General features: G+C 41.4%; 1 protein-coding gene across 1 annotated transcript; it reads left to right on the plus strand.

Moving 5' to 3' along the window:
• Positions 1 to 2620: 2620 nt before the first annotated feature.
• On the plus strand, positions 2621 to 25682 carry eif2ak4 (eukaryotic translation initiation factor 2 alpha kinase 4). The gene is made up of 39 exons (XM_072366148.1): positions 2621 to 3014; positions 3152 to 3267; positions 5243 to 5345; positions 5421 to 5594; positions 5906 to 5986; positions 6101 to 6240; positions 6338 to 6432; positions 6529 to 6686; positions 6817 to 7355; positions 7885 to 8000; positions 9079 to 9233; positions 9326 to 9771; positions 9860 to 9932; positions 10019 to 10108; positions 10189 to 10311; positions 10399 to 10503; positions 10596 to 10659; positions 10773 to 10852; positions 10956 to 11057; positions 11140 to 11190; positions 11276 to 11512; positions 11907 to 11982; positions 12278 to 12399; positions 12661 to 12710; positions 13403 to 13571; positions 14146 to 14262; positions 14385 to 14450; positions 14525 to 14695; positions 14780 to 14914; positions 15156 to 15263; positions 15606 to 15734; positions 18666 to 18752; positions 18832 to 18944; positions 19036 to 19094; positions 19445 to 19548; positions 20488 to 20556; positions 21266 to 21310; positions 22219 to 22334; positions 25179 to 25682. Exons 1-39 carry the CDS (start codon positions 2886 to 2888, stop codon positions 25234 to 25236), a joined length of 4971 nt encoding a protein of 1656 aa, XP_072222249.1. The 5' UTR covers positions 2621 to 2885; the 3' UTR covers positions 25237 to 25682.
• Positions 25683 to 25947: the final 265 nt, after the last annotated feature.

The following is a 25947-nucleotide window of genomic DNA, read 5'->3' on the forward strand; positions in this document are numbered from 1 at the left end:
ATTATTTTGCGTTAAACAACAAGGAAAGGAATGAGAGCTACTTAATGCTTAATACAGTTTATAGTCGCAATATGTATGTGTTGCTGACTCATTTCTTATAAATCATGATTAATCCAGGATGTCTTTGACACTATGATGTTTTAAATGCTTTAATTTCTCCAAAGTCTACGTTGACTCTGCACCAGGCAAAAACACATATGTCATAACCCTTAGAAATATTACTCTACTCATAGCACCTAGAAGGCCTAGTAAGTTGACCTAGTAAATGCAGAGTCACTGGTGTCTCGTTAAAGTGAAGAGAACATTGAATGTCTGTAAACTATCCAGCTACTGCTGGTATGTGCACCGAGCCTCCTCATCGTGGGGAACAGCTGATGGGAATGCCAGCCAGGCTCTGTGTCTAATCTGGCTAACTGAGTAGGTTGGCCGTGTCAGTGCTTCATCCTGATTGGCTCAGTCGTCTCCTTGTAGGGTTATGGGGAGTACCAGAGTCATTTATGAGCAACCACTGAGGTTTCCAAGTTATGAGTTTGAAAAGAGGAGCTCCATATTTGTGCCAACCACTACTTGCAGTCTATTTTCCTTGATGTGCACTGTACCTTATGAGGGAATAATGTTGTTCCTGAAGGAATTATGCAGTTTGACATTCAATTGTTTCCAAAGCAAATACCATATATATCCAAATCTCACAGAATAGGCTTCCGATATTAAAAAAAATCTTGAGTCAGACCTTCATGTAAGAAAGTACAGAAAATAAAATGTGAGGTTATATCATAGTTGGAAGAATGCGAAAGCATTCCACACAACCCCACTTTATTCTCCTATTTATAGCTATATTTCCACAGATAGGAGCTGGATTGAGCATCTCACAGTTATTTGGATGAAGAAAACAAGTTTTTATAATATATTGGACTGATACTTTTCCAGGAAAAGATAAATGACTCATGATCAGCCTTTTCTACAAAGTGAAAAGGACAAACTGTATTCAACTTAAACTGTGAAGCTTTGAAAATTAAGAAAATAAAGAATGCCTCAAAAACACTTTAAGCATTATAGGCAGGGTGCGATTTACCCCAACGGTAAATCGCACCCTGCCAGGGGGTTTATCCGTCCTACCCTCTGCTGAATTATTTTTTGTCCTCGGTGGAGACAAAATTTATTCCCCCCACCTAAAGTATTTTCACCACTACATCGTAATTATTAACAACCAAATTCAAAAGGTCCGTGTTAATTTTGATTGTGCTGTGACTTGAATCTACCGGGAGCGAGTCAGAGGCGTCGCGCACGCAGAAAGCAGTTTTACTTTCAAAACCAACCGGATTTTCTTGCGTTTCACAAGTCCAACATCCTGTCTGCGTCATCCGCGCCAAAACAAAAGCTTAAATCAAATGGAGAAAAAATTAAAAGAATCCAGAGCAGCATATCGTCATATTTTACAGGACTACAACAAAAAATATACTGTTTTCATAATCTGACCTATAGTAAATCAGATTAACCATTAAAAAAAATGATGTGCTGTCAAGATGACTTTTTGTGGTATTTTTTTGTGGTATTTCATGTTTTCTGTTTAACTGATATCGTGAAAGAAGTACAATTTTATTTCTATTTGACAAACTTAAAAACAATATTTTGAGAAAATATGCAGTGGTTAAGTGGTTAAGTTCACGTTCAAAATAGGCCTACCGCCTACGTTATGTAGCCTAAATGTAAGGTTTATCTACACAAGAATCAACAGTTTTCATGTTTTCACACTGTTGTGTGGTCATTTTTCTGAAATTTTTTTCTAAAATGTATCCCCCCCTCTGTTTTTTTCACAAATCGCACCCTGATTGTAGTAAAAGTATGTTATAATGAGTTTACCATTTTCATGATGCATTCTTCATGAAGGGCTGCAACAGTTCTCTTATAGTAACACCATTCTACCCAAGCAGCAAATAAAAGGAAAACCCTGAATAAATGTTGGGACAAACCATTCAACTCAGTTTTATTTCTAAAGCGCCAAATCACAACAAATGTCATCTCAAGGCACTTCACAGATACAGCCCAAACAGAGGAAAAGATGTCACTGGTTTTGAAAAATGGTAAATTGCTGCAGCAATTTTCATCCACTTCATATATCTGACATATCTTACTAGCTAAAACCACTTTTGATTAAAAAAAACTTACAAAATGATTTATTTAAAACCTGCAAATCATGCATACTCAAAATACTCAGTGAATATAAATAGATAACTTTATGTACGCCAACTTTTTAAGTAAAAGGCCATTTGCACATCATTATGTCAAAATCATAATCAAATGGCACAATGATTCTATAACAATGATATGCAAAGTTATAGTTTTTCTATAAGTTATTCTTCTCTGCACAATCTCATTCTTTAGTTACTGATATTAATAAACATTATTTATGTTTAATAAATTAATTGTGACTAAAAGTAATTGTTGTCACATTTTTCTTTTTCATTTCTAAATTGCAAAATGTATTGTGGAATTTGAAGGAGAGCATCCACCCTGCAGATTTCCTATTTTATGTATCCAAGCCTCTCAGCACCTGCGAGGAATCATTACCGCCCCCTGGAGGTCATTCTCGAGGAAGCGACGTGATGACGTTTCACTTGCGACGCACAGCCTGTAACAGCCATGCGCCAGTTGCAGCGTTGTTGTGGTCGTGTGTAGACAGTGATCAAATGCAGAGTACAGTGTAACGCCAGTTTATGCCAACGACTTATGTATCGGATCCTCTAAAGTTTGAGTTTCTAAAGAGTCGGAGGAGAGGAGATCGGCGGTGAGTGCAGCGGCGTGCTGAGCAGCTCCTCTTCCTCGTTCATTCTGACGGCTGTGGGTGAGACTGGACGAGGGCACTGCCATGTAGTTGAGACAGAAGAATGAGCAGTCAGCACACTCAGACAGATGGGACAGACGACTACACGGTGCAGCAGGAAAATGAACTAGAAGCCCTTGCGTCTATCTTTGGAGATGATTTCCAGGACCTGCGGGACAAGGACCCGTGGAAGGTAGCTAGAGATGTTAGCACAGCGTGTAGTGAGCGAGATGATGGCTTAAACTTTGCAAGCACTACTGTTAACTTGTAGCGAGTAGCGGTGATTATGCCCACCAGCAACAAGTGAGGCACGTGTGACTTGATTTTCAGGTTAAAAGGCCTCCAGAGGTGCACCTCTGCCTGCGGCCCAATGGGCTGAACAGTCGCCAGGAACGCTACGTGACTGTGGACCTGCAGGTGAAATGTCCCCCAACGTACCCTGACGTGTGAGTATACTGCTCTCAGCTGATCTTTGACGCGTAATCTGTATGTTTACACATATAGTGTCCAGCTGGTCCAACAGGGCCTGGTGTCGGTATGAGGCACAGATGCCACCCTGCTTACAAACACGTCTCCTGTTAACCGTCCAGTGTCAGAAAACAGTGAAGCTTTTGCAACAGAGAAACCAGGTCTGTGCTATAAGAGGTCCCCAAAATGAGAAATTACAGAGTTCTGTGAGGTTGTATTTTTATTTTAATGCACTCAGAACACACTCTGATTTTCTGGTCATTTGAAATCTCTATGGTATTCTTGAAATAGTCTCCATTTACTAGAGCCTCTGTGGAGATTATGTCTACAAAGAGACACAAAATAAGAGATTAATAAAAGACATATAAGAAGTCCTATAATAAGAAAATAGTATAGTTGTCTCATACAAGTATTTACTGTATTGTGCAAAACGACTAGATTATTCAGAATGCAGTTTGCAGAATTAGTTCTAGTTGTATTTCACCTTATTGTTCTTCTGTATACTTTTGTTTTTGCCATGAACAGGCAGATATGAGTCGCTGTGCGTTTGTTCTCTTTTTTATCTGGTTATAAAAGAAAAGATGATTGAAAAATACTACATATTGCAGTCATGGGATTTTTTAAAATCAGGTTTCAGCTACTTTTGCAACGAGGGTAAGACTTAATATATTTTATTTCTATAAACAATTAGTTATTCTTAAAAAGATGAAAACTTTTTTAAATGTGTGAAAGTTGTTGTGTCAGAAAGTAGGAGAGAAAATATATTTGGTCAAGAACATGTTTGGGAATTTACTTGAAATGTTTTTGTTTATTAATCGCTACACTCTTTTCCCTTTTTTTTTTTTTTTTTTTCAAATGCTTTTTTCAATTTTTTTATTCCAAAGCCATATTTGTTGGCCAGTGTCTGATAGGATAAATCACCTTTGTCAGTTAAACAGCCCACAAAGGTTTACTTTGTGTAAAGTAAGAGAATATATATTATCTGTACATTGTTGCACTTTTTTTAGCAGTAAACTTTTAGGATTTGTCATACTGCAGTGTGTTGCCCATTTTAGGGAGCTGTTGTTAAAAAAACTTGACAAAATACTCCAAACTAATCAGAGGCCTGTAGGCCCAGTACAAATCTGCCCTTTTAGGCACAGTAATAAATGCATTTTCAAAGATATGAAATGGATCTCTTCAAAAGATTGTTAAGTTCTGCACAAGCCTGCTAATGATGCATTGATCTGAATCAGGTGTGCTGAAGCAGGGAAACATCGAAAACCTGCAGGACAGCGGCCCGGATCCCTGACTTAGTGCAATCTATAAATACCACTTCAAGCATCTTAAAGGAAAAGGTTGATGGTAGAATGTAAATAATGATCAATATTCTTAGAGAACAGGTGTCTGAGGGTACTGGAACCGGGATTTTTATTAAACTAAATGATAGAACATGTTGATACCACCACTGACCAAACTGTTCCTGTGTAACAATAATGGGCAACTCTCAAATTCTGAAAGTTGATTTTCTGCTCCGTAAAGCCCAATGAGTCTTACATGGCACAAGTCAGACATCAAAGTAATAGAAACAGATTTTAATGCTTTAAATTTGTTCGATTAGATTAGATACATATTTTGTGGATTTTTGTGTAAAACATGAATATATGTGATGCATAACACCATAGCTCGTAGGAAAAAGTCCCACAGCCTCTGCCATGGCTAAATGAATACTGAGATTTTTCATCTAATTAATGTTCTAATCTACTTAAAGCCTAAAAGCAAGTTATCTTGATTTTATCCACGTGGGCTCACATGGCTAGGAAGAAATTGGAAAGAAGCACTGGCTTCTTTGGGCTCCAGGGTGACTGTCCCACATGCCTGTTAGTGATTTAAGCCCAAAGATCCAGTGTAGAGTTTTAATGCCAACCCGCGGTTATCATTCTCTCTTACTTACATGTGATGGGGCACCAACAGGCCTCCGGAGCTGGAGCTGAAGAATGCCAAAGGTCTTTCAAATGGAAACCTGCAGAACCTCCAGAGTGAACTCACCAAGCTGGCAGCTCTCCGATGTGGCGAGGTGAGGATGCACTGACACGCCGTGCAGTCACATGCCTGTGCACGTTTTCCACCAGCTTATCTCCTGCCCTCTCAGGTGATGATTTATGAGCTAGCAGACCACATCCAGGGATTCCTGACCGAGCACAACAAGCCTCCATCGCGCTCCTTCCACGAGGAGATGCTGAAGAACCAGCAGAGGCAGCAGGAGAAACGAGCCCTGGAGGAGCAGCAGAAAATGGACCAGCAGCGCAAAAAGGAGGAGGAGATGGTAAGGAAGGGAGACGAAACAATACGTGTTATCTGTAATGTCATTTTGAAGGGATTTGTCTGACCCTGTTGCACAAACTAAATGATCTTTATCTCCTTTTTGAGGGAGCAATAAAGTTTATTTAATCTTCTCTGTAATTTGATGAACACCATTAACATTATCACTCTAAAGCGGAACCGTAAAGGCCTCAGCTGGTTCATACATGAAGAATTTGTAAGAAATGAGAGGATTTAATGTGTCGAAACTGATTTTAACCTTTTCAGTGGCTTTTTGTGAATTTGATTGAAATTAACTTTTTTTCATTGTCACAGGAAAAAGAGATCATAGCTGTCATCCAGAGGAGGGAGGAGGAGAAGCGGGAAGAGAAGAGAAGAAAGGAAATGGCCAAACAGGTGTTTGTCTTAAAGTATTTCCACCTGTGGTTGTAGAGAAGCAGAACACAAAGAACATGATGAGTCATGATTTACTTTCTTTTGAATTACTACTCGTTGGCTTTATGTTAAAAGGAGCGACTTGAGAGTATGGAGCAGCCGGTCTCTGTGTTAGGGAAGAGTCCACCGAGCCCAGGTGGAATTTCCCCTGAACTGACTGAAGTCAAGAAAGCTGCCAGTAACCGCCGTCGCACTACCTCCAATACACGCCACAGGTACCCGGTGAACATTCAGCACATTTACAAATACCTTAAATCTTCCTCGAGTTTAGAAATGTAACACTCATGCCTGGAAATGTACATGTTTTACCAGGCGCGACACAGTGAATGACGATCGCCCGCAGGAGCTGCTTCACTTTAACAGCAGCGTTTTTGGAGAGCTTGTTGTCCACAAGGGGAAAAGTTTAGGTGAGAGTCATGAGGGGTAATGCTGCAGGTCTGGTGTCAAGTGCCTTATTCCACCTCAGTAAGCCACGAGATTGTTTGTGTGTATGTTTTTGACAGGTGAAAGCCAGCGGCTCGGCCGTAGCGTCTATTGTGGATTTGAAGCGAACTCGGGTGAATTCTCTGTGATCTATGAGTGGTCGTTGCGCTGGAAGGAGAAGATGAGCAAGTTCTTCACCAGTCAGGAGAAAGCAAAGATTGAGAACTGTAAAAAGCAGGCAAGTAGAGACACAGCTGTTTAGTTCTTAGACAACATGTATATAGCTTTTTAAGAGCAGGAAAATCAGCTTTAATGCCTCTGAATGCCGTTTTCAACATACTTGCTTGCCACTTTCAACTGGTGTGTAGATCCATGCAGCAGAGAATGAGTTCAACTCCCTCTTGCGGCTGGACCATCCGAACTTGGTGAACTACACGGCGCTGAACTCGTTTGAGAAGGAGGACTGCCTTGTTGTAAACCTGTTGGTGGAGCACGTGGCGGGGATAAACCTAAAGCAAAGCCTGATCACCCACAGCCCAGTCCCTCTGGATAAACTCTGCCATTACACGGCCCAGCTGCTGGCTGCCCTCGACTACCTTCACTCCAACTCTGTGGTCCACAAGCAGCTGGGAGCCTCCAGCGTGCTGCTGGATTCTGAGGGCAACGTTCGACTGACCGATTACAGCTTGTCAAAAAGGTTTGCTGAGATTTGCAAAGAAGACATTTTTGAGCAAGTCCACGTGCGTTTCTCTGAGGGTACAGCGATGCCAACAAAGACGGGCAAGAAGGGGGACGTGTGGAACCTGGGGCTGATGCTGCTGGCACTCAGCCAGGGGAAAGAAGTGGAAGAGTATCCAGTGACGGTGCCGGCCAGCCTGCCTGCTGACTTCCAGGATTTCCTCCTCAAGTAAGTACAGATGAAGGCCTCAACATTTTGATATCAATTATTTTATTTTCAGCAACCTTTTTTATTTATTTGTCTAACATTTCCCATCATTTTTACTAGTTTGATCTTCTTAGAAATGCAATTAGATAAACAGTCTGATTGCGATTCAATATGAATAAAATTGTGTTGGATATTTCCATGTTTATGTTCCTCCATATTTCTCAGTATATTATGCTGTAAGATGAGAGGAAAAGTAGCAACAATCACACTTTTGACTTGAAAATGCCTGTGGTTATTAGATTGCTGTCACTTTATAGAGGAAGTTAAGGAAACTAGTGCAGCAAGTGACAGTGGAGAGGAAAAACTCCCTTTCTTCTGCCATCTGCCTCAGGGTGTGAATACAGGACTGATATACAAACAAACACCGTAACACCAGGACAGGGATACCGAACCAACTGTTGTTTGTTCACTTAGATTATGGCGTTTTGTCTCTTTACGTTTCATGTTTTGCAGTAAGAATGGTTCAGGAATAACTGCGTTTGTGTTATAGGTGCGTGTGCCTGAATGATGCTGAACGCTGGACAACTCAGCAGCTCTTGGAGCATTCTTTCCTCAAGCCTCCTTCACCCAAAAACCTGCCGCATTACCAGGAATCCAGCCCAGAAGGTTGCAAGTTCCTCACTTTGCCATATTTGAATAAGATGAACAAAATATTTAAAGCAAAAAAGCAAAAAAAAATCAGTACTATTTGAACCTCTTGATTCAGTTAAATTTGTATTAACATGCGTTATTGGCACGATTGATAGGAGCAAAACGGCCAAACATTTCAGAACAACAGATAAACATGTTGACAGCAGCTCCAAAAATACAGTATTTACATAATGTTAAAAACAACCAAAATTTCCACCAATCTAACTCACCATTACAAATATTCCTGTGTAGGCTACGTTTGTGCTGCTCTGATGTGTCAGAGCATGGATGTAGTACAGAGGATCATATTCCTCTTGTAGAAGCATCCTCTTTTCGTCAAATATAAGCAGTGTAAAGCAGCAGTGTCACATGACGCCCTGAACATGTTGTAACAAATTAAAGTGTACACACGTGTAGATAATTTCATTAGGATTTACTATCAATTTGAACCCTTTTCAGGGGAAGTTAATCAGAAAATACTTTTTACATAGAAGTGACCTATATCAGAATATTACTGTGCATGTAAACATAGACTATGATGAAATATTCCCAGTGCCATTTGCTGCAAGCCACTTTAAAAATCACCAGGTCAGGGTTACCTGCTGAAAAAGAGAAACACAAGTTAATGACAACAATAATGTCACAAACCCCAAGCATGATCAGACATTGCATGACATATGACCAAACTGCTGCCATATTGTCATTTTCACCGAGCTCGGTAGCAGCTTAGTTCAAACCCATAGCTGCCGATTTCTGGCACAACGTTTGAGGTGTCAAAGTAGTTATAAAGGTTTTTGACCTTAATAATAAGCCTTAGCCCTAACAACCTATATAGCGTCAAGAGTGTCCAAAGTCTAGTATTTTACAGATGCAAAAATAATGCACTAATCTGGCAAAAAAAAGGGATTTATGCTTCCATATTATAAAACAGAGAAAAGCAACAGGTACACACAATTATGAAATCATTAGCAATAGTTACTATTTTCGTTTAAAAAAGTATGATAATCTTGATTTTTTTAAATTTATTTATTTTTTTCCATTTGTAATATTCCAGATCTAGCTGTGGACTTTGCGTCGTCAGTGATTCCCCACAGCCACATCCTCAACGCTCCTTTCAGTTCAGGGATGCAGAGGCAGTTTTCTCGCTACTTCAATGAGTTTGAGGAACTGCAGCTTCTGGGAAAAGGAGCCTTTGGTGCTGTAATAAAGGTGAACTGCACTTTTTTTTCATCCCCTCAGTCTAAACATTGAGTTATATGGCAGGAGAGTTTTATTCAATTTCCCGTCTTTTTTTCATGCAGGTACAGAACAAACTCGATGGTTGCTACTATGCTGTGAAGCGTATCCAGGTCAATCCAGCCAGTAAGCAGTTCAGACGCATCAAAGGCGAGGTGACGCTGCTCTCGCGCCTGAACCATGAGAACATTGTCCGCTATTACAATGCGTGGATCGAGCGGCATGAGCTGCCCCCCACAGGAGTGCTGAGCAACAGCGACAGCTCGGAGCCTCAGAGCACAGCTGACAGGGAGCCGCAGCGCAGAGATCCACCGCAGCGCTTCAACGAGCTCGGTCTCGCAGACAACGTGGAGGACATTGCGCCGCCTCCGGCTCTGTCAAGCTCCGTGGAGTGGTCCACCTCCATCGAGAGATCATCTAGCGCCAAGTGCAGCGGACACCAGTCAAGTGATGAGGATGATGACGACGATGATGATGAGGATGAAGATGATGTATTTGGGGCCTCTTTCCTGTATGTTTTTTTTTCTTCAGGTGGAGCACTTTTATTGTTCTCAAACTGTTGTCAAACAGGTGTTTGCTCTTCTTTTATTTCTATGCAGGCCATCAGATAGCGACTCGAGGAGTGACATCATCTTCGATAATGGTGACGAGAGCACAGGGGAGATGTCACAGGTTTGAAAACTTTGATGGCATCATTTATTCTCTTTGTTTTTGTTGTCGGGTACGGGGCAACAAACAGCTGGTGTTTTCATCTGCAGGTTGAGCCGAGCAAGAGGCTGATGACCGACACCGGGGAGAGCTCAGACTCTGACCGACACCTCACTGTAGCACATTATTTGTACATACAGGTAAGCCTCTCATTTCTTCTTCACGTTTACCCATCAAAATGTTTGCTTTACTTCTGACACATGCCTTCTATTCCTGACAGATGGAATACTGTGAAAAAAGCACTTTAAGGGACACGATAGATCAAAGCCTGTACCAAGACCAGAATCGCTTATGGAGACTATTCAGAGAGATACTGGATGGCCTTGCTTACATCCATGAGCAGGTTTAGAACTAGTTTATTAAATATATAATTGTCCTACATGACTGAAGCTTTGTTTAAAATCTCTCATGGCCCTCGTCCCTCTTTCAGGGTATGATTCACAGGGACTTGAAGCCTGTCAACATCTTCCTTGACTCGCAGGACCATGTAAAAATCGGAGACTTTGGCCTGGCTACAGACCATCCTGCTAATGTGGTACGCAGTTTGAAGCTTCATCCAGCTGAAAAGCTGTTGAAAGTATAAAAGGTGGCATGATACGATCTTTTTAAGAGTTGTCTCTGTCTCAGGCTGCAGGTAAAGTTGAAGTGGAAGAGGGTGGCTCTGCGGTGATGCTCAAACCAGACCCGACAGGTGGAGACAGTTTAGATATACAATACTCATGTAACACTGACCTTTGATAGACATGGAAGATGGAATTCATTCCCTTATTTGACACCTTGATTTTCATGTATCACTGTCTTCAGATAACTTGACAGGCATGGTTGGCACGGCCCTCTATGTCAGTCCGGAGGTTCAAGGAAACACCAAAGCTACTTATAACCAAGTAAGACAGTAAAATTCAATTTTGTGGCTTACAAAATGGCTACTACAACTCAACCTTTTACCTCTGTATGACTCCTTAACTGTTTGTATTTATCTGTGCTCAGAAAGTTGACCTGTTTAGCCTGGGCATCATCCTGTTTGAGATGTCCTACCGGCCGATGACCACTGGTGCCGAGCGCATCTCTGTCCTGAGCCAGCTACGCGTGGTACGTTAGGAGAAGTAATATGAGCTAAAGGTGGTTTCTGAACCTTACTTTTTATTAAACACCATCTCCTTGAACACTACAGGAACCTATCTCCTTCCCAGAGGACTTTGCTCCAGATGTGCAGGAAAGACAGGTGACAGTAGCACAGAGTTTGTTTTAAATCTCTTTCCTCCTTGCTCTGAAATCCCAGTCTAACGGTCTTCCTTTGTGGTCTTTAGAAGAGCGTTTTAGAGTGGCTGCTGAAACATGACCCAGCCCTTCGGCCCACTGCTCAGGAGCTGCTAAAGAGCGAACTGCTGCCCCCGCCTCAGCTGGAGGAGTCAGAGCTTCATGAGGTGCTGCAGCACACCATGGCTAATGTCAACGGCAAGGCCTACCGCACGATGGTGGGCCAGCTGTTTGCTCAGAACACCTCGCATGTCATGGATTACACCTATGACATAGACCTGCATAAGGTGAGGTGCTGCTCAAGCTGACAGCGTCTGGTAGTAGATAATGTTGCATTGTTTTTACGTTAGACCATGTCAAACCACTCATTTCCATTATATTTATTTATCTGTGTCCCTTTCGTCCTGTGGAGGGCTGCTGGGTGGGGGGTGGGTGGGGGGGGCATGTGAGCACAGAGGGGCCACAGCTGAGCTACTGTGAGGAAACAGGAGAAGTAACCATACCAGTGGAGGATTTTTTTTAAAAACATTTTCTTCCCTTCTCTGCCTGTAGATGTCACTATAGACACATAAATGGCTGCATTGTCCCCTCTCTTTTTCCCACTCTGCTTCAACAGGTAAGCAGAGGGCCTTTTTGTCTTTCATCAGTCCCTGACAGGCTGTTTGTTTGCTCTCTCTTTAGGGCAGCTTCAGCTTCAGCAGTGCCAAATTGCAGCAGCATGTGTATGAAACCATTACCAGGATCTTTAGGAAGCATGGTGAGTGCACTATCGTTGTTTAATGTGAGAACTTTAGTTTACTCAAAAGCAAATCCCTTACTCTGCTGACCTGTTGTAAGAGTGTTTTGGACCCCCCACATCTGCTCCAGTGTGAGGCAGCTAAACAATAAGCTCACTGTCGGGCAGCACAGATTCTACAGGTGTTAGTGTTACCTTTGTGCAATTTGTTGATTATATCCAGCTGTTCTTCGTATCTATTAACATGTTATCAGTTCTCTTTGGGGTCGCTTTATCTCATTGAAATGTAGCAGTAATGCGTAACGCTCGTCTTTAGGTGCAGTGCGTCTCCAGACCCCGCTGCTTCTCCCCAGAAACAGGAAGTTGTATGATGGCAGCGAGCTGGCCTGCTTCATGGACCACAGCGGAATGCTGGTTACACTGCCCTATGACCTTCGTGTGAGTTGAACAGACATAACACACACAGGGGTGCATGTACACGCTTGCACACAAACACCATTTATAGAGCCATTTGCATTAGTAAATGCAAACACTCTCAGTGTGAGGCTGCAATCAGCAGCCGCCTTAAGATTCTGCTGCCTCAGGAAACCCTGAGGACTAAATGGTTGTTTCCACACTGTGATTGATTACAGCCTGGTATGCACTGGCTGCACTGTCATTATAAGTGCACCCCATGTCTCAACTCTGTTTTCACTTTAGATGGCGTTCGCGAGATATGTCGGCCGCAATAATATAACACACCTGAAGAGGTAAAGTCGTAGTTTTCAAATGATTTAACACGTCTTTTAACATGTTCTTACAAAGTACAACATTGTTTCCATAAAAGCTGTCACTGTGTAAAACTTGAATAAATACAGAATTGTGTGATTTCTGAGCAATTATACCTGAGTGGCATCTTTAGTGGCATCTTTCTGGGGTTTAACACTTTGTAACCAAAGAAAAAACTGATACAAAATAAAATTGTAAAGAATTCGGGAAATAAAAAACATAACAAATATGACAAAGAAACCTCGAGCTGCAGTTAAAGCCCCTGCATCTGACATAAATGGTAAAACTGTGGACATCAAATTACAGCAGCTGATACAGCAGGTTATTTTATGTATTCTTTCGATTGTTATTATTATTTCTGATCATAATGATAGTTTTTTTTCTGAAGATCTTGAGATTGGTATGTCTTTGAGATCAAACCTAGAGCTTTCTAGAATCTCTAGTTAGATGTTTTGTGCAAGCTCTAACACTACAGCAACAAGCCGTTTAACTGTTAATACAGATTAAACTTGTGATTTACTTCAGTAAAACTCAGACAGACAGTTTTGTGGTAATAAATTGACTCAAAGACATCCCAAAGGGTATCCCAAAATGTCAAAAGTGATGTTTTTCTTTTGTGATGTCATATCGAGAAGATGCACAGTCACTGTGAGTTTCTTATATTTGCCTCAAGGTACAGCATCGAGCGCGTTTTCCGTCCCAGGAAGCTGGATCGTGCACATCCGAGGGAGCTCCTGGAGTGTGCCTTTGACATTATCACCCCCGTCACCAACACCCTTCTCCCCGATGCAGAGACCATTTACACCATCTCTGAAATAGTCCAGGAGTTCCCAGCGCTTCAGGTTATACGCACTGCATGCATGAGTCTGTGCTGTGCTGCTTTGTTGCAATTCACATTCAGACAGAACGGTTGGCTCACAGGCAGATGTATCATTCTCTTGTTTTTCCCCGAGTGCCATTAGCTCAGCTTGACCTTTTGTTGTTTTTTCCCCCTTACTTCCCGCTCACATTCTTAACATACCAAAATATGTGTAAGCCTGACTGATTTACACTGTATTTATTGTTTATGTAGTAAATCTGCTATGCGTGGCTGTGTCCGGTTCCTTCCCTCCCTTCCAGTACAATCCATTTCCTGTCCACATTCATCCCAGTGCTGTCAGTCTCCAGTGTGGATGCCTCATGTACCCAGTCAACCTTGAGTCTGGCCTCTAGTTCATCCCTCATAGATCCTGTTTCTGATCCTCTCCATTGCCCTGCTCTTTGTGTGAAAGCTTTTAACAATATGTGAGTCAGACAGAATGAGAGGGCAGCCGGACACAACAGTCATTATTCACTGAGGTGCTCATTGTATCGTAGGGCTGTTTGTATTAACTGTAATTGCACCTGAGAGGGTTAAAGGTGTGTTTGTGACTGCAGGAAAGGAACTATAATATCTACCTGAACCACACGAGCTTGTTGAAGGCCATCCTGCTCCACAGTGGTGTGCCAGAGGACAAACTGAGCCAGGCCTCCAACATTCTGTGTGACGCCATGGTCAGTGCAGCTTACATATGCCATGTGTTATTGATATGCTGGTATGAACAAATCAGCAGTGTCCTTGGCAGACATAGCACAGGTAGCACTTTTTATTTCCCTGATGTCTGTTTCTACTGCAGAACGAAAAGCTGACCAAACGCGAGGTGGAGGCAAAGTTCTGCAACTTTTCACTCTCGACCAACAGTGTAGGTGTTCCGTGCATGCAAACGCATTCAGTTCTCCAGCAGCGCACTTGCACTCACTCATCTCTTGATTTCAGCTGCAGACGCTGTACAAGTACATAGAACAGAAGGGGAATCTGCAGGAGCTGGAACCACTTCTGACATCGCTCACCAAGCAGAAGACCGCCGTCACCCAGCTGGCCAAGCAGGGTCTCAAGGACCTGGAAGAGCTCACTATGCTTTTGCGCAATCTTGGCATCAAACTGAGGGTGAATTAGATTCCAAACAACTGAAGGGTGAAAAAAATTTGTATGTTTTTCGCTGTATTTAATGCAGGCGTACCTCCTTTCTAGGTGGTGGTCAACTTAGGTTTGGTGTACAAAGTGCAGCACCACTCTGGTGTCATCTTTCAGTTTGTGGCATTCATCAGGAAACGCAAGCGAACTGTACCAGATATACTGGCTGCTGGAGGACGCTATGATCACATGGTGGGTTTTACGGTCATCTTTTCACATTTCACACATAAAAACCAACTGATAAATCAGCAAATTATAACCTGAATACACAGCTATTATTGGAAATAAATATGGGCACTTTTCCTTCTGCATATGCACATATGTGAGGCCCATTTTTTTTTTCCATCTCTGTCAGTATCAATAACATATGAAGCTGTTTTGGTAATGCATCTCATTTGGTATCTTTCTGTGGTTTGTTCTTTGTTCTGTCAAGATACTGGAATTTCGAGGGCCAGCTCCCACAGTGCCAGTCCCTAATGCAGTGGGGGCCAGCGTCGCTCTGGACAAAGTCTGTGCTGCCATAGCCAACATGGAGGAGCCAGTGAGACACACACACACACAGATCTGAGATTACTAATTATTGTAATGAAGGAGCAGCAGGCAGTTTCATATTTAATGATGCCTTTTTACAGCAGTCGGCTGCCACACAGACACATTTAGAAACATTTAATAACTATGATCACTGCTGCTCTTGACTCCATGGACTTATTTTTGGCGGCACATCATTTTCTATATTTTGGATTCAGACAGAAAACTGTCTGAAATTACTGATTTATTACACCCACACCATATTATAAGTCACTTCTCTGTATTTAGAATATTTGACTGAGGACATTTTTACATTCTTGCCAAGCGTGATCATATGTGTTGTTCTTTGCATCAGCCCACAGTCAGCTCCTGTGATGCTCTGGTGGTCCCAGTGGGACACTCTTCAATGTCCAAAGCCATCAATGTTGTCCAGAAACTGTGGAGCTTCGGCGTCTCTGCAGACATCGCCTACGATGTCTCACAGGTTAGCAGCATAACTGTTTTCCACCTAAATAACCAAAGGAAGCTAATTGTGAATTCCAATAGCGGGATACTTTTTGTGTCCAAACATTACATCTTGAATGTACAGAGTCTATATCTTGTCCTATTGCTGGGGCAATGATGAACAGCGAAGGTAGGGTATATCTCTTAAATTGAGGAAAACTACATTTCTGGCACAACAAAGTATTACTTAATAACAGCTCAAATCTGTCAGAGTGATCAGAGTTTGTGTGTCGCTAACAGTTGACTAAACAATGCCCAGACTGAAATTTAATGAATTCAACTGATTGTCTTCGTGTCAGCCATAAGATCAAGATGGGTTTATGTGCCGCAAGTGCTGCTGGATGTAATTGGAGCATCTTGTGTAGGCGCTGGCAGATAAACCCTGTAAATGGTATACAGGCTCTGCATATTCAACGCATGTGTGGCATGTGTTTGTTGTGCTAATGGTGCAGAGCCAGTCATGGGCAAGGAAAGGAAAAAAAATTCTAAGTGCTCTATTAGATGCAAAATGAGTATACACACCCCAGTGCAGCATTAATCATCAATAGTTTTCCTTTGGAAATTACAACCCCTGGAGTACAAATAAGAAGCAGGTCTGCAAAATGGTTGAAACTTTAGTTTCATGCAGCATTTGGAAAACCATTTTGAATCTTTTTTTAATCTTTTGCTTAGGTTCATACTGGCTTGCAAGAAGACTTATTCCTTGTCTTTATTCGTTCATTACTGTTGTTACTGACATTTGTAAATAAGTGCAATAGTGTGATATAGCCGCATTCCACAAGCGATCCCTGCCAGCCGGATCTTTGCAGGGTATAATTCCTTTGCTCACTTTCTCCACATTTCCTGCCTGTTTCTCTCTAATACTCCTACCATATAAAGGCAAAAATGCGGCAGACATTTGAGAAAGTGCTCAAAACTCTTTTCCCATGGTGTTGCTAGTATACGAAAAACTCTACAAGAGTGTCTTTAAGTTAAGTCAGGGAAATCAATTTAGTTTTTACTTGTCAGTTGATTAGGTTAATTATTTTTTGGCACCGCTGTGGAGTGAAAAGCTACAAACATTCACATGCTTGAATTTATAAATGCCTTTATGGTATTTTTTTTCTCTCTTGGTCATCTGTTTAATGTGTCTTTTGGAGGTGTGAAAGGGAAACGTCTGCATAGATAATGTAGGTGAAGCATTTTTAAACATGCAGATCTATCTATCAAGAATATTAATCTATCCCAGCTCTTGTTTTTGCCTAAACCTAACCACATCTCAGATTTATAGTGGACAGCAGGAACCATCAAAATGGTTACCTTTCAGGGTGCATATCCCATGTGTTTCTGGTCTTGTAGTATCTTCATCCCTCCCACAGAGGGCAAAACTCAAGTTCTGTTCTTCAGGAGAACTTTGCTCATTTGTCAGCAACAGGCTTATTGTGACAGCATCAGAAATAGGAATTATTGTTGAGTCTGAGCTATGTGAAGTGCTTACATTTGAAAGAGGCTCACTTACACAACGCTGTATCGTTTCCATTTCCATTTCTACAGGGACTGACGCCACATCAGTTGTTGATCAGGCACACTCATAATAAAGTCTTTTGATGGTTTGTTGTTGATATAAACTGTGTTGTAATTGAAAGGTAGCCAAGCTTAGGATCACGTCCCTTTCAATGGAATTCATTTATCCTCTGGTTCTATGTCAGCATTTTAACGCCCTCCTGTTTTTTCCTCCTCTGCTTATTAGAACTTATTGTTGTCTTAATTTTCCACCACTGCATTGGCTGCTTTGATTGGCCTCATTGTCTTTTGTTACTGGCACAGGACACAAGTGTTTGTCCACCCTTACATGCTCCCAAGAGTCCTTAGAAGCAACTTAGAGGGTTTAAGTCTCACTTAAAACAAACGGCATTAAGTTCCAAATGAGTGTTTGAGTGTGTTTTTCTTGATTATGTATGCAGACAAGTGCCTTAATCAGTGGAAAGCTGATGAGGACACTGTGTTCAGAACTCCTCACCCATCACTCCCCTTCACTCAATTTTTGTTTACACTGTTCACATGCTGTTCTTTTAACAGACAAATACTGCAGCTTTAGGTCATCCTTGAGAGATCGGTCCACTCTTTTAGCACTTTATTAGGCAAAAATTGCAAACCCCTTCCACATACTGTCAGCTAAGACTCTGAGCTGCCCATCTTCCTCCAGGCAGTAGCTTACCTTTGACACAATTTGATCTGGCAGTGGGAAAGTTTCAAGAAAAGAGGAAGTATAAAAGCTGACTTGATGACAAAGCAAAGTGACACACATATACACAAACACACCATGGCACACTGCAGGGTTTGTTCCTAACAGTCATTAACTAGTCCTAAAGAGGAGCCAAGCTGAAATTAATGAGAAGAAATTGGGCCGATGCGGACGTAAGCATACTTACTCACCGTCATGGTTGAATGCATTGAATGTACGTCGGTTTTGGTCTTAAGTCTCGCCTTACCTCACCTCCCACTCCTGCGATTCCATGCAAAAATTGATTTAAAATCAATAAATGCAGCAACTGCAGAACTTTTAGGTCACAATGCAGATAATGAGCTCCTTTTTTAAGCTTTAATTGAAAGCCTCTCCCTCAGTCTTTCAGCAATCACATCAGTCACAGCCGAAATTGCGAAGTACCGAACTTAGATGGTTTTATTCTGGTGTATTTACAAGTTGATCTGTGATTAATGGAAGAAAACACGTCCAAGATTATAGTTCTCTGAAATCCAGAGCTCACATTGGCCAGCATCCACAGGCCCAATTATAAAAGCAAATAGACCATCCATCCATTTTCTATAACTGCTTTATCCATTTTTTTTACTACATTGTCACGATGTGTTCTCACAACTCAGTTGCACCTTTAAACCTTTTTCTAAAATCATTTTTGTTTCGTGTGTTCAGTCTCAGGAGACGCTGTTGGAGCACTGCAGGCTGGCAGGCATCACGTGCATGGCTCTGGTCTCTGACAAAGAAGGAAACTATGTTAAGGTGAACCAACATGCAGCATAGGAAGGCTATATGAAGGCTGTATACACCAGCACATGGTAAATAGATTTTGTTTCCTCAGGTAAAGTCATTTGAGAAGGACAGACAGTCCGAGAAACGAATTCCTGAGTCGGACTTGGTGGACCACATCATTCAGAAATGTCGGACCAAATTCTTCGATGAGAGGAACACCAGGTAAAGACATTTTTGTGTAATGTGCTATTCAGATGTCTGTGACGGATGTTCAGGAGTTGTTCTCATGAATGTTGCCCTTGTGTCTCTGCAGGGAAATCTCTGAAAGCATGACCCTTCAGAACCCTAAAGGATCGCAGCTCAACAACACAGGTACTGACAGCCACCACACTTTTAACAGGCAGTCTCTATATGCTGGATGTTTCATAAATGGAGCATTAAACAAATGCGCTTCTGTTTCCATACAGTTGGGCTATGGCCCCATTAAAGTGCTGCACGTTATATAAAAATGTGGTATTTAACTGATTTGCCCAGATTGATGAGCAAACACTGCGACAGAAGAATGAGTTCAACTGTTAGATTTCTCACCGTTTTTGGCATGAACTGTTCCAATTAAACTGAACGGTAGTCGAACAAGGGTACATTTCACATGTTTGTTTACCTGCGAGATATAGCTTGAAGCCGTGGTGTAATGGCTGAGTAAATATGCAAATTGTCTCCAGGCTCTTCGGAGCAGCATGGGAGCAGCAGCACCACAAACATGAATGTGAACGTCATTAGCCCAGAGAAAGTTTCTGCAAGTACTAGACGACGCTACGAGACTCAGGTTTGTGACGCATTGATACTCCCAAAGATGGAACTTTGCTTCCTCTCTTATGAAATCCATTTCTTTCTGCCCCTCAATCACATTGCTCTCTGTCTAACCCTTTCAGCCTATATAATTAGAATGCATCTTTTCTTCTTTCTTTTTGTTACACACAAACTCAGTCAATCAAGCAAAGAACAAACCTCTCTTTTGCTTCTGCTGATCACCGTTATCACCGTATTTACTGCTTAGCAATGGTGGGAAACTGAGGCAAAAAGAATTCTATCCAAAAATCCTTCCCGTTGAGAGGATTAAAGGCCTGCCCCGTTACGCTTGTTCCTGTTTTCGTGCTACACCTGCCCATCAGAACATCTCTCTGCAGCACTGACCCCCTAAATTTACGGCTTGTGACTCAGTTAAATAAAGTCAGCTGTGACCTCTCAGCTTTTACTCAGGCCTTTGTGTTGACTCAAGCTGTGAGCAGTTCAATGAGTTGGGTCAGTTTCAAGCTGCATTTTCAGCTACTTTTTTCCTTGTGTAACACTCTGTAGAGCTGATGTTGGGTGATCACTTTAAACCAACCAATGTTCTTTATTTAAAGGCTGATAATTAAAGCTGTGATTGAAGCTATAGACTGTTTTCGTGACACAGTCTCACACAAGGGCCATTGTGCTAACACAGTGTGAACAGATGATGGGAGTTTAAGACCTCTTAATGAGGAAAGTCACACCCATGTTTCTGTGAAGTCCTTTTGGGATTGTTTTTGTGTCTCTATGCATGTCTGCTTCAAACATTTGAGCATTTCCTGACAAATACAGCGCCTCTAACTTAAAACTATTCCAATGGTTTGTTTAGATGAAGATAGGATGTGAAAATGATTTTTTTTCCAGCAATTTGATTTTCATGGGAACAGTTATTTTCTTTCTTTTTTTTTGTTACACTCTCTTTCTCCCATTTCAGATCCAAACAAGATTACAAAATCTTGGTAGCAATTTGCAGAACAAGAGCAATGACATTGAGGTTCTTGCAGTAAGTTTGTTTGTTTACTCATTTTATCCCTCCCAACTCCCTTTTTTCCCCTCTTCTCCCACCTTATCTGTTGAACTCATGTGTGAAATCGCAGAATGAGTAAAGGGCTTCTGATAGCTAAAACAACAAACATCACTGGGAGCAGCCCCTTTTAGAGTTATTTTCCTTGTGCTTAAACCCCCTGCTGGTGGTGAGATGGCTGTGAATCTGTTCCAGTTGCTACAGAACAATGAACACTAAACAGAAGGCAGCCAGCGTGTCATTTTGGGTGGATGTAAATGGTTGCCATATTGAGTTTATTTGTGGCTGCGTCGTAGATTTATGGCCAGATACTCTTAAATTAAATCCTCTGTGCTTGTCTTATTTACACTGTTGTTGCATATTTCAAATCATTTCTCAACCCTGTTTGGATCTGGACTGCTTCTGTGATGGGGCTGTAAACAGGATTTATTGAGACACAAAAGGCATAATCACGTTCATGCTGGCTAGCAGTTACTTAAAGTGATGCTGGCAAACAGTCCCCGTTGTTGCATGTCAGCAGCCTGCTTGTCCATCAAGTCAAGCTGAGTGAATCCAGGGGACCTTTAGCCTCTCAATGTGTTTTTTGCACAATAACGTTGACAGTACGTCTTATCAAAATATCTGAAATATTGTGTTTTGTTTAGTATGTTGCTTTGTCAGATAATGCTTGTTTGTTTTTATCGTGCAGGTGGATTTGCAGAAGGAAACGCTGATCAACTTCCTGTCTCTGGAGGTGGGTTCCCTACTAGCTTCATCAAAAGCGCAGCACAGTTAATAAAAGGCTACATCCCGATGAAGGACATGAGGGTGGGCGGGGGGGAAATGGAAAGAACAGCCAGTAGAGGTCAAGGTCCGAGACAGGAAGAGGGAATCCCGTCTCCTTCCTTTCAGGACCCGTCTGATGAGAAGTGGAGCGAGGGAACTCCCCAGAACTTTTACTTTTCCACAGCCAGGGAGACCTGAGAGTCCAACTTCACACCCCTTTGACAAGGCTAACTTATGTGACAGACATGCATTGCAGTTAACAAAACACACTCTTAGGAAGTGTGAATATTCACATTCCAAAACTTTTCACCACGACTTTTTGCACATAAAATCCCAGCTTCCCTTCAGAAAATGCTAATTATAGAGTGGAAAAACAAAGAAAGCTCAAAATGGCCTCAACACTGCAGTTATATAAGCCAAAGCCTCCACTGCAAAAATGATTGGGCCACCTTTACAGTCAGCCCTTTGCAGCACATGTGTTAAAGACAAAGCGCTCTGTGTATGAAACCCAAGACAATACACACTGTGGAATCCCTGGAAGGGCTGGTTTTAATATGGCAAATTACCCAAAGTCACACTGTTGCTTTGTGGCTTTACTGCCCTGTTACACTTGACATGCAAAAATATACTTCAGGGTTACGGATGAAAAATCTCATTCTTTCCTCTAAATGTTGTCTACATTACGATTCTGAGATCTGTAAACAAACATGGTTCTCCATGGTGGAGCATTTCACCGACCAGTTTACAGATATATCACCTAATCTCTTCCAGGCTTTGTTTGGTGTCCTGGGTTTGATGTCAAAGTCTTGCACGCTCCTGAGTTTTAGTCTCTCTTAGTCTCTCTTTTTAACATCTGCTCTTTGTCTTCTTCGCCAGTTTGAAAGTGAAGAACAATTTAACAGCAGTGTCAAGACGCTGCTGTCTCATCTCCCGAAGCAGCGCTACCTGAAGTCCATCTGTGATGAGATCCACCACTTTAAGATCATCAAAAGGTGCGCTGCCATGTCATGTTTGAGTTGCCCTTGACTTTTGACTTTTGACTTTTGAATTTCGTTTGGTGTCAAAGTAAAAAAAAAAAAAAAAGATATCAGTACAAGTAGTAATGAGGGGATCGAGCAGTTCAGCAGGGCGCCGATTGGGAGAAGAGTGAAAACGTCTTTGCCACAACACTCCAAAGCTTTGAGTGCTGCTCTTTGTCCTTTTTTAGTGAGAAAATCCTCTGCAAGTTTGATATAACTGAGTAATAAGCAGCTACGCTAAGACCTGCCGTTGTTGATACTTGTCACACCTACTACCTCCCTGTAGCTGCCGGTGTAACAGACTGCACACATTGTACATAGGCATAGCTGGGAGAGCTTTTAACAAAGGATTTTCATAGATGGATATCAAAAACCAAAATAAAAACTTATCAAGACTTGTTCTGGAATTCCAATTTTGGCAAAGATGTTGCTAAACCTGGAATGTTGTCCACATTAGGTTACGTTTATAAATGAACAGTGAACCTCAACCCACCGGTGGCACTACAGATGTTGAGTCATTGATATGAAACTTAAAAGAAGAATTACGGTATTAACGCAGGTTTCAAATTTCAAAACTTTTTATCCTGCTGTTCTGCGGTTCCTGGGGACTTATCATGACAAAGTAAGAAGGGGGAACACATTAAACAGCCAGACACATTATGGGTGCCTGCGGGGCTCTGCTACTTGGCCCTCAATAAAATAAGACTATGTGGTCACTCTAGTGTCTCTTTGAGGTTGCCTTGCCTATGTCCCAGGAGTTTTATTAGAGAACTAGAAATAAACATTAACCTGATAAAGTTAAAAAACATCAAACTTAATCCACTATCCATAATCTGGGAATCATGAACATTCGTATCAAATTTCAGTTCCCAGTATAGATTTTAGAATAGATACTAAGCTGCGTAATGTTGCCAGATGCTTAAGTTAAAAGCTTGACTCCACATAATACTCCCTCAGCTGTAATGAATAGAGAGTGTAGGAACAGAAATAAAAAAAAAACTAAAATATGTCGTCTTTGTAGTATGTAAGAGGAAAGAGGTTTTATGGATTATTCGACAGTGGGCTGCGTTGGGAATAATCTGTCATGGCAGACGGTATAGACTTAGTTTCTTATCTATACCTGGAAGCACCGTATGCTTCTTTTGAGTTAAAACTTATTTGCAAAATATTTATTTTTTTGTCCTACTTTGTATATATTTTTGCAAAAATTTGGAGGCTTTGTCAAATGCAGCTTTCATATTCCACATCTATGTTGCATTCTTTAATGCAATATCCTACAATACACACTGAAAAATTACTTGAATTTGTGGGGATAAAAAGCACTTTTTTTTTTTCCTTTTAATCCCTGCTGATGTCTTCCCACTTCTAACTTGTTATTTTTCCTCAAAATAAAGCTCAAAGCAAAGATTTAAAAATGTTAAAGACAATGTTTAAAAAAACAAAACACAACAGACTTCCTTTTGCAGGTAGCTGCCACTCCCAAACTCCAGCCAAGCCCACATACTCCAGGTGTAACAGTGACAGCCGGGCCTTCAAAGAGGGCTGTTAGACAGATAACCATTGCCTTGAGGAACATTAAATCCTCAGCTGATCCTATTTCCTGAGGTGAAATCTGGAGAAGGCTTTGCCTTGCTTGGTCCTCTGATGTGTGCCTCGTAACATCTCAATACATAAACTGACTGATTAAGGCCAACTGCCCTATGTTTGAGCTTCAAGAGCTGCTGTGAGTGTCCATAGAGAGCAACCCTCTGAGGGATCCGGCAGATTTTCTCTTTCATGAATGAGATCTGAACAAGAAAGAATCAAAGCGTCTCCAGAGCAGTTGGTTTTAATTTCCTGTCTCTGCTTTGTGTTTGAGTTGCTGTTGAGGGGGTTAAACACTTGACTGATAAACAAGCGTCACAGAGGCAACAGTGGCTATATTCAGCATCGTTTTCATTGAATGTGGGGCACAGGCAGCTGAGGCCAGATGAGTGGGGTAAAGGACTTGTGCAACAGTCACCTTGCTGCAGCAGGACCATAAACTCAACTTATCTGAGGGGCTTTTGCAGTCACTTACTTGTTCTGTGAGCCAAAACTACTTTGGGAAAGACCTGCCTGTAAACATGTGTCTTCACCACTGTTTGAACCCTTCTACAGCCACGCTGACGGCTCTGTAAGTCTGTGCTTAGACACGGTTGGACCTTTAATTATGCCTACAAGAGACCATCCACGCAGTCATTATGCTAACCTTAGCTTTTCTTTTGGTTTTTATTTTCTCGTGTATATTGTTTACACTCGGTCGTTATGCTGCAAATGCAGCTACTTAGAAAGGTCTGGGTTTTTTATGCAGGAGCCTTTCACTTCCCAGCCAGTTCTGTGCAGAATCTGTGGCTAAAAATGACCTGGAAATTTGACAGGGAGAGGTTATATCTGTAGCACTAAACCCCAAGCACAACTTGGGCTTATGGGAATTAGTTTTGGAGATATTTTGGGATAAATAATAGTATAAGGCAAACTCGAATTTGGATGTGCCAGATGTGGTTATACACCAGTATTTGGTCATTAGTGTTGTTAGTTATTTAAACAAGGGATTTCATTTTCAAAGTATTGATGTTATGTTCACGTGGGCTTTGAGTTACGAGGCTCTGTTTCCCTGGATATGGACTCCTGGCAGGATTGCTTCCCCTTGTTAAACAGAACTGGCTTCTTCATAAAGTTCCCAGAAAAACTTCTGGCTGACTTTCATGGTCCTGATTTTGAGATGTTCCATTTTGAAGTCGGACATCATTTTTTTATCGTTTCGTTATATAACAAACACATGTTGTCCTTTTTCAGGGTGGCTGTGGTGGTCTTGTACAGCTATAAGGATGACTACTACAAGATCCTTCTGTGAGAAACAAGAGATTCCACTTTGCCTGGTGTTCCCTCGACTCTCAGACTGTTTTTGTCCTTGGACCTACAGAATCTGCTTGAAGATTTTTGACATATTCATACATTTTCCATTTGGAAAATGTCAGCCCCAAAGACACAAATGACTTTGTTTTACCATGTTGAGTGCTGATTCAGCTTATTAGAGCCAAACTCTGCATCTTTCTCAAAACCTTTTAGGCTCATCTGGTCTAGACTCGAGGTCCGCTGGACTTCACTGCCTTAATAGATCTAGATAAATTGTAAGAGAAAGGGCTTTTTACTGAAGATTATGTGTCATGAGTAGAAAATGTTATATTTATAATTAGCAGCAGAGTGGATGGAAGGAATAAATCACACTTTTCCTCATATGCTGTGCCTTGCTTACTTGTCTGTATGTATGACATAGTTGAATAAACATTTTCATCCTTAGTATGTTGATGATTAACAATCTTAACATTCAATTTTACCTCACAACCTGAGCGCTATCTGAACTCTTAAGAACTTTCTGTAATTATGTGAATATTATCTAAAACATCAGATAAGCAATCATGAACACGGAGAACACAAATAAATTGGATACTATTTAATTTTTCATATATTTCTTAAGGAAAATGATCTATTATTACACACCAGTGAGTGGCAGAACTGTGTGGATTTCAAGGATAAACTGTTTATTTGAAGTTAAAGATTCTGA

Source organism: Leuresthes tenuis, unplaced genomic scaffold, assembly GCF_036924035.1.
Source record: "Leuresthes tenuis unplaced genomic scaffold, fLeuTen1.0.hap1 SCAF_15, whole genome shotgun sequence".
In the NCBI taxonomy this organism is placed as follows: domain Eukaryota; kingdom Metazoa; phylum Chordata; class Actinopteri; order Atheriniformes; family Atherinopsidae; genus Leuresthes; species Leuresthes tenuis.

Excerpts from the sequence above, each read along its gene's own strand:
- eif2ak4 (XM_072366148.1), top strand. The coding sequence starts at position 2,886 with ATGAGCAGTCAGCACACTCAGACAGATGGGACAGACGACTACACGGTG. Across the intron at positions 11,513-11,906 it reads ATGACATAGACCTGCATAAG|GGCAGCTTCAGCTTCAGCAG; the intron begins GTGAGGTGCTGC and ends CTCTCTCTTTAG. Across the intron at positions 13,572-14,145 it reads AGGAGTTCCCAGCGCTTCAG|GAAAGGAACTATAATATCTA; the intron begins GTTATACGCACT and ends TTGTGACTGCAG.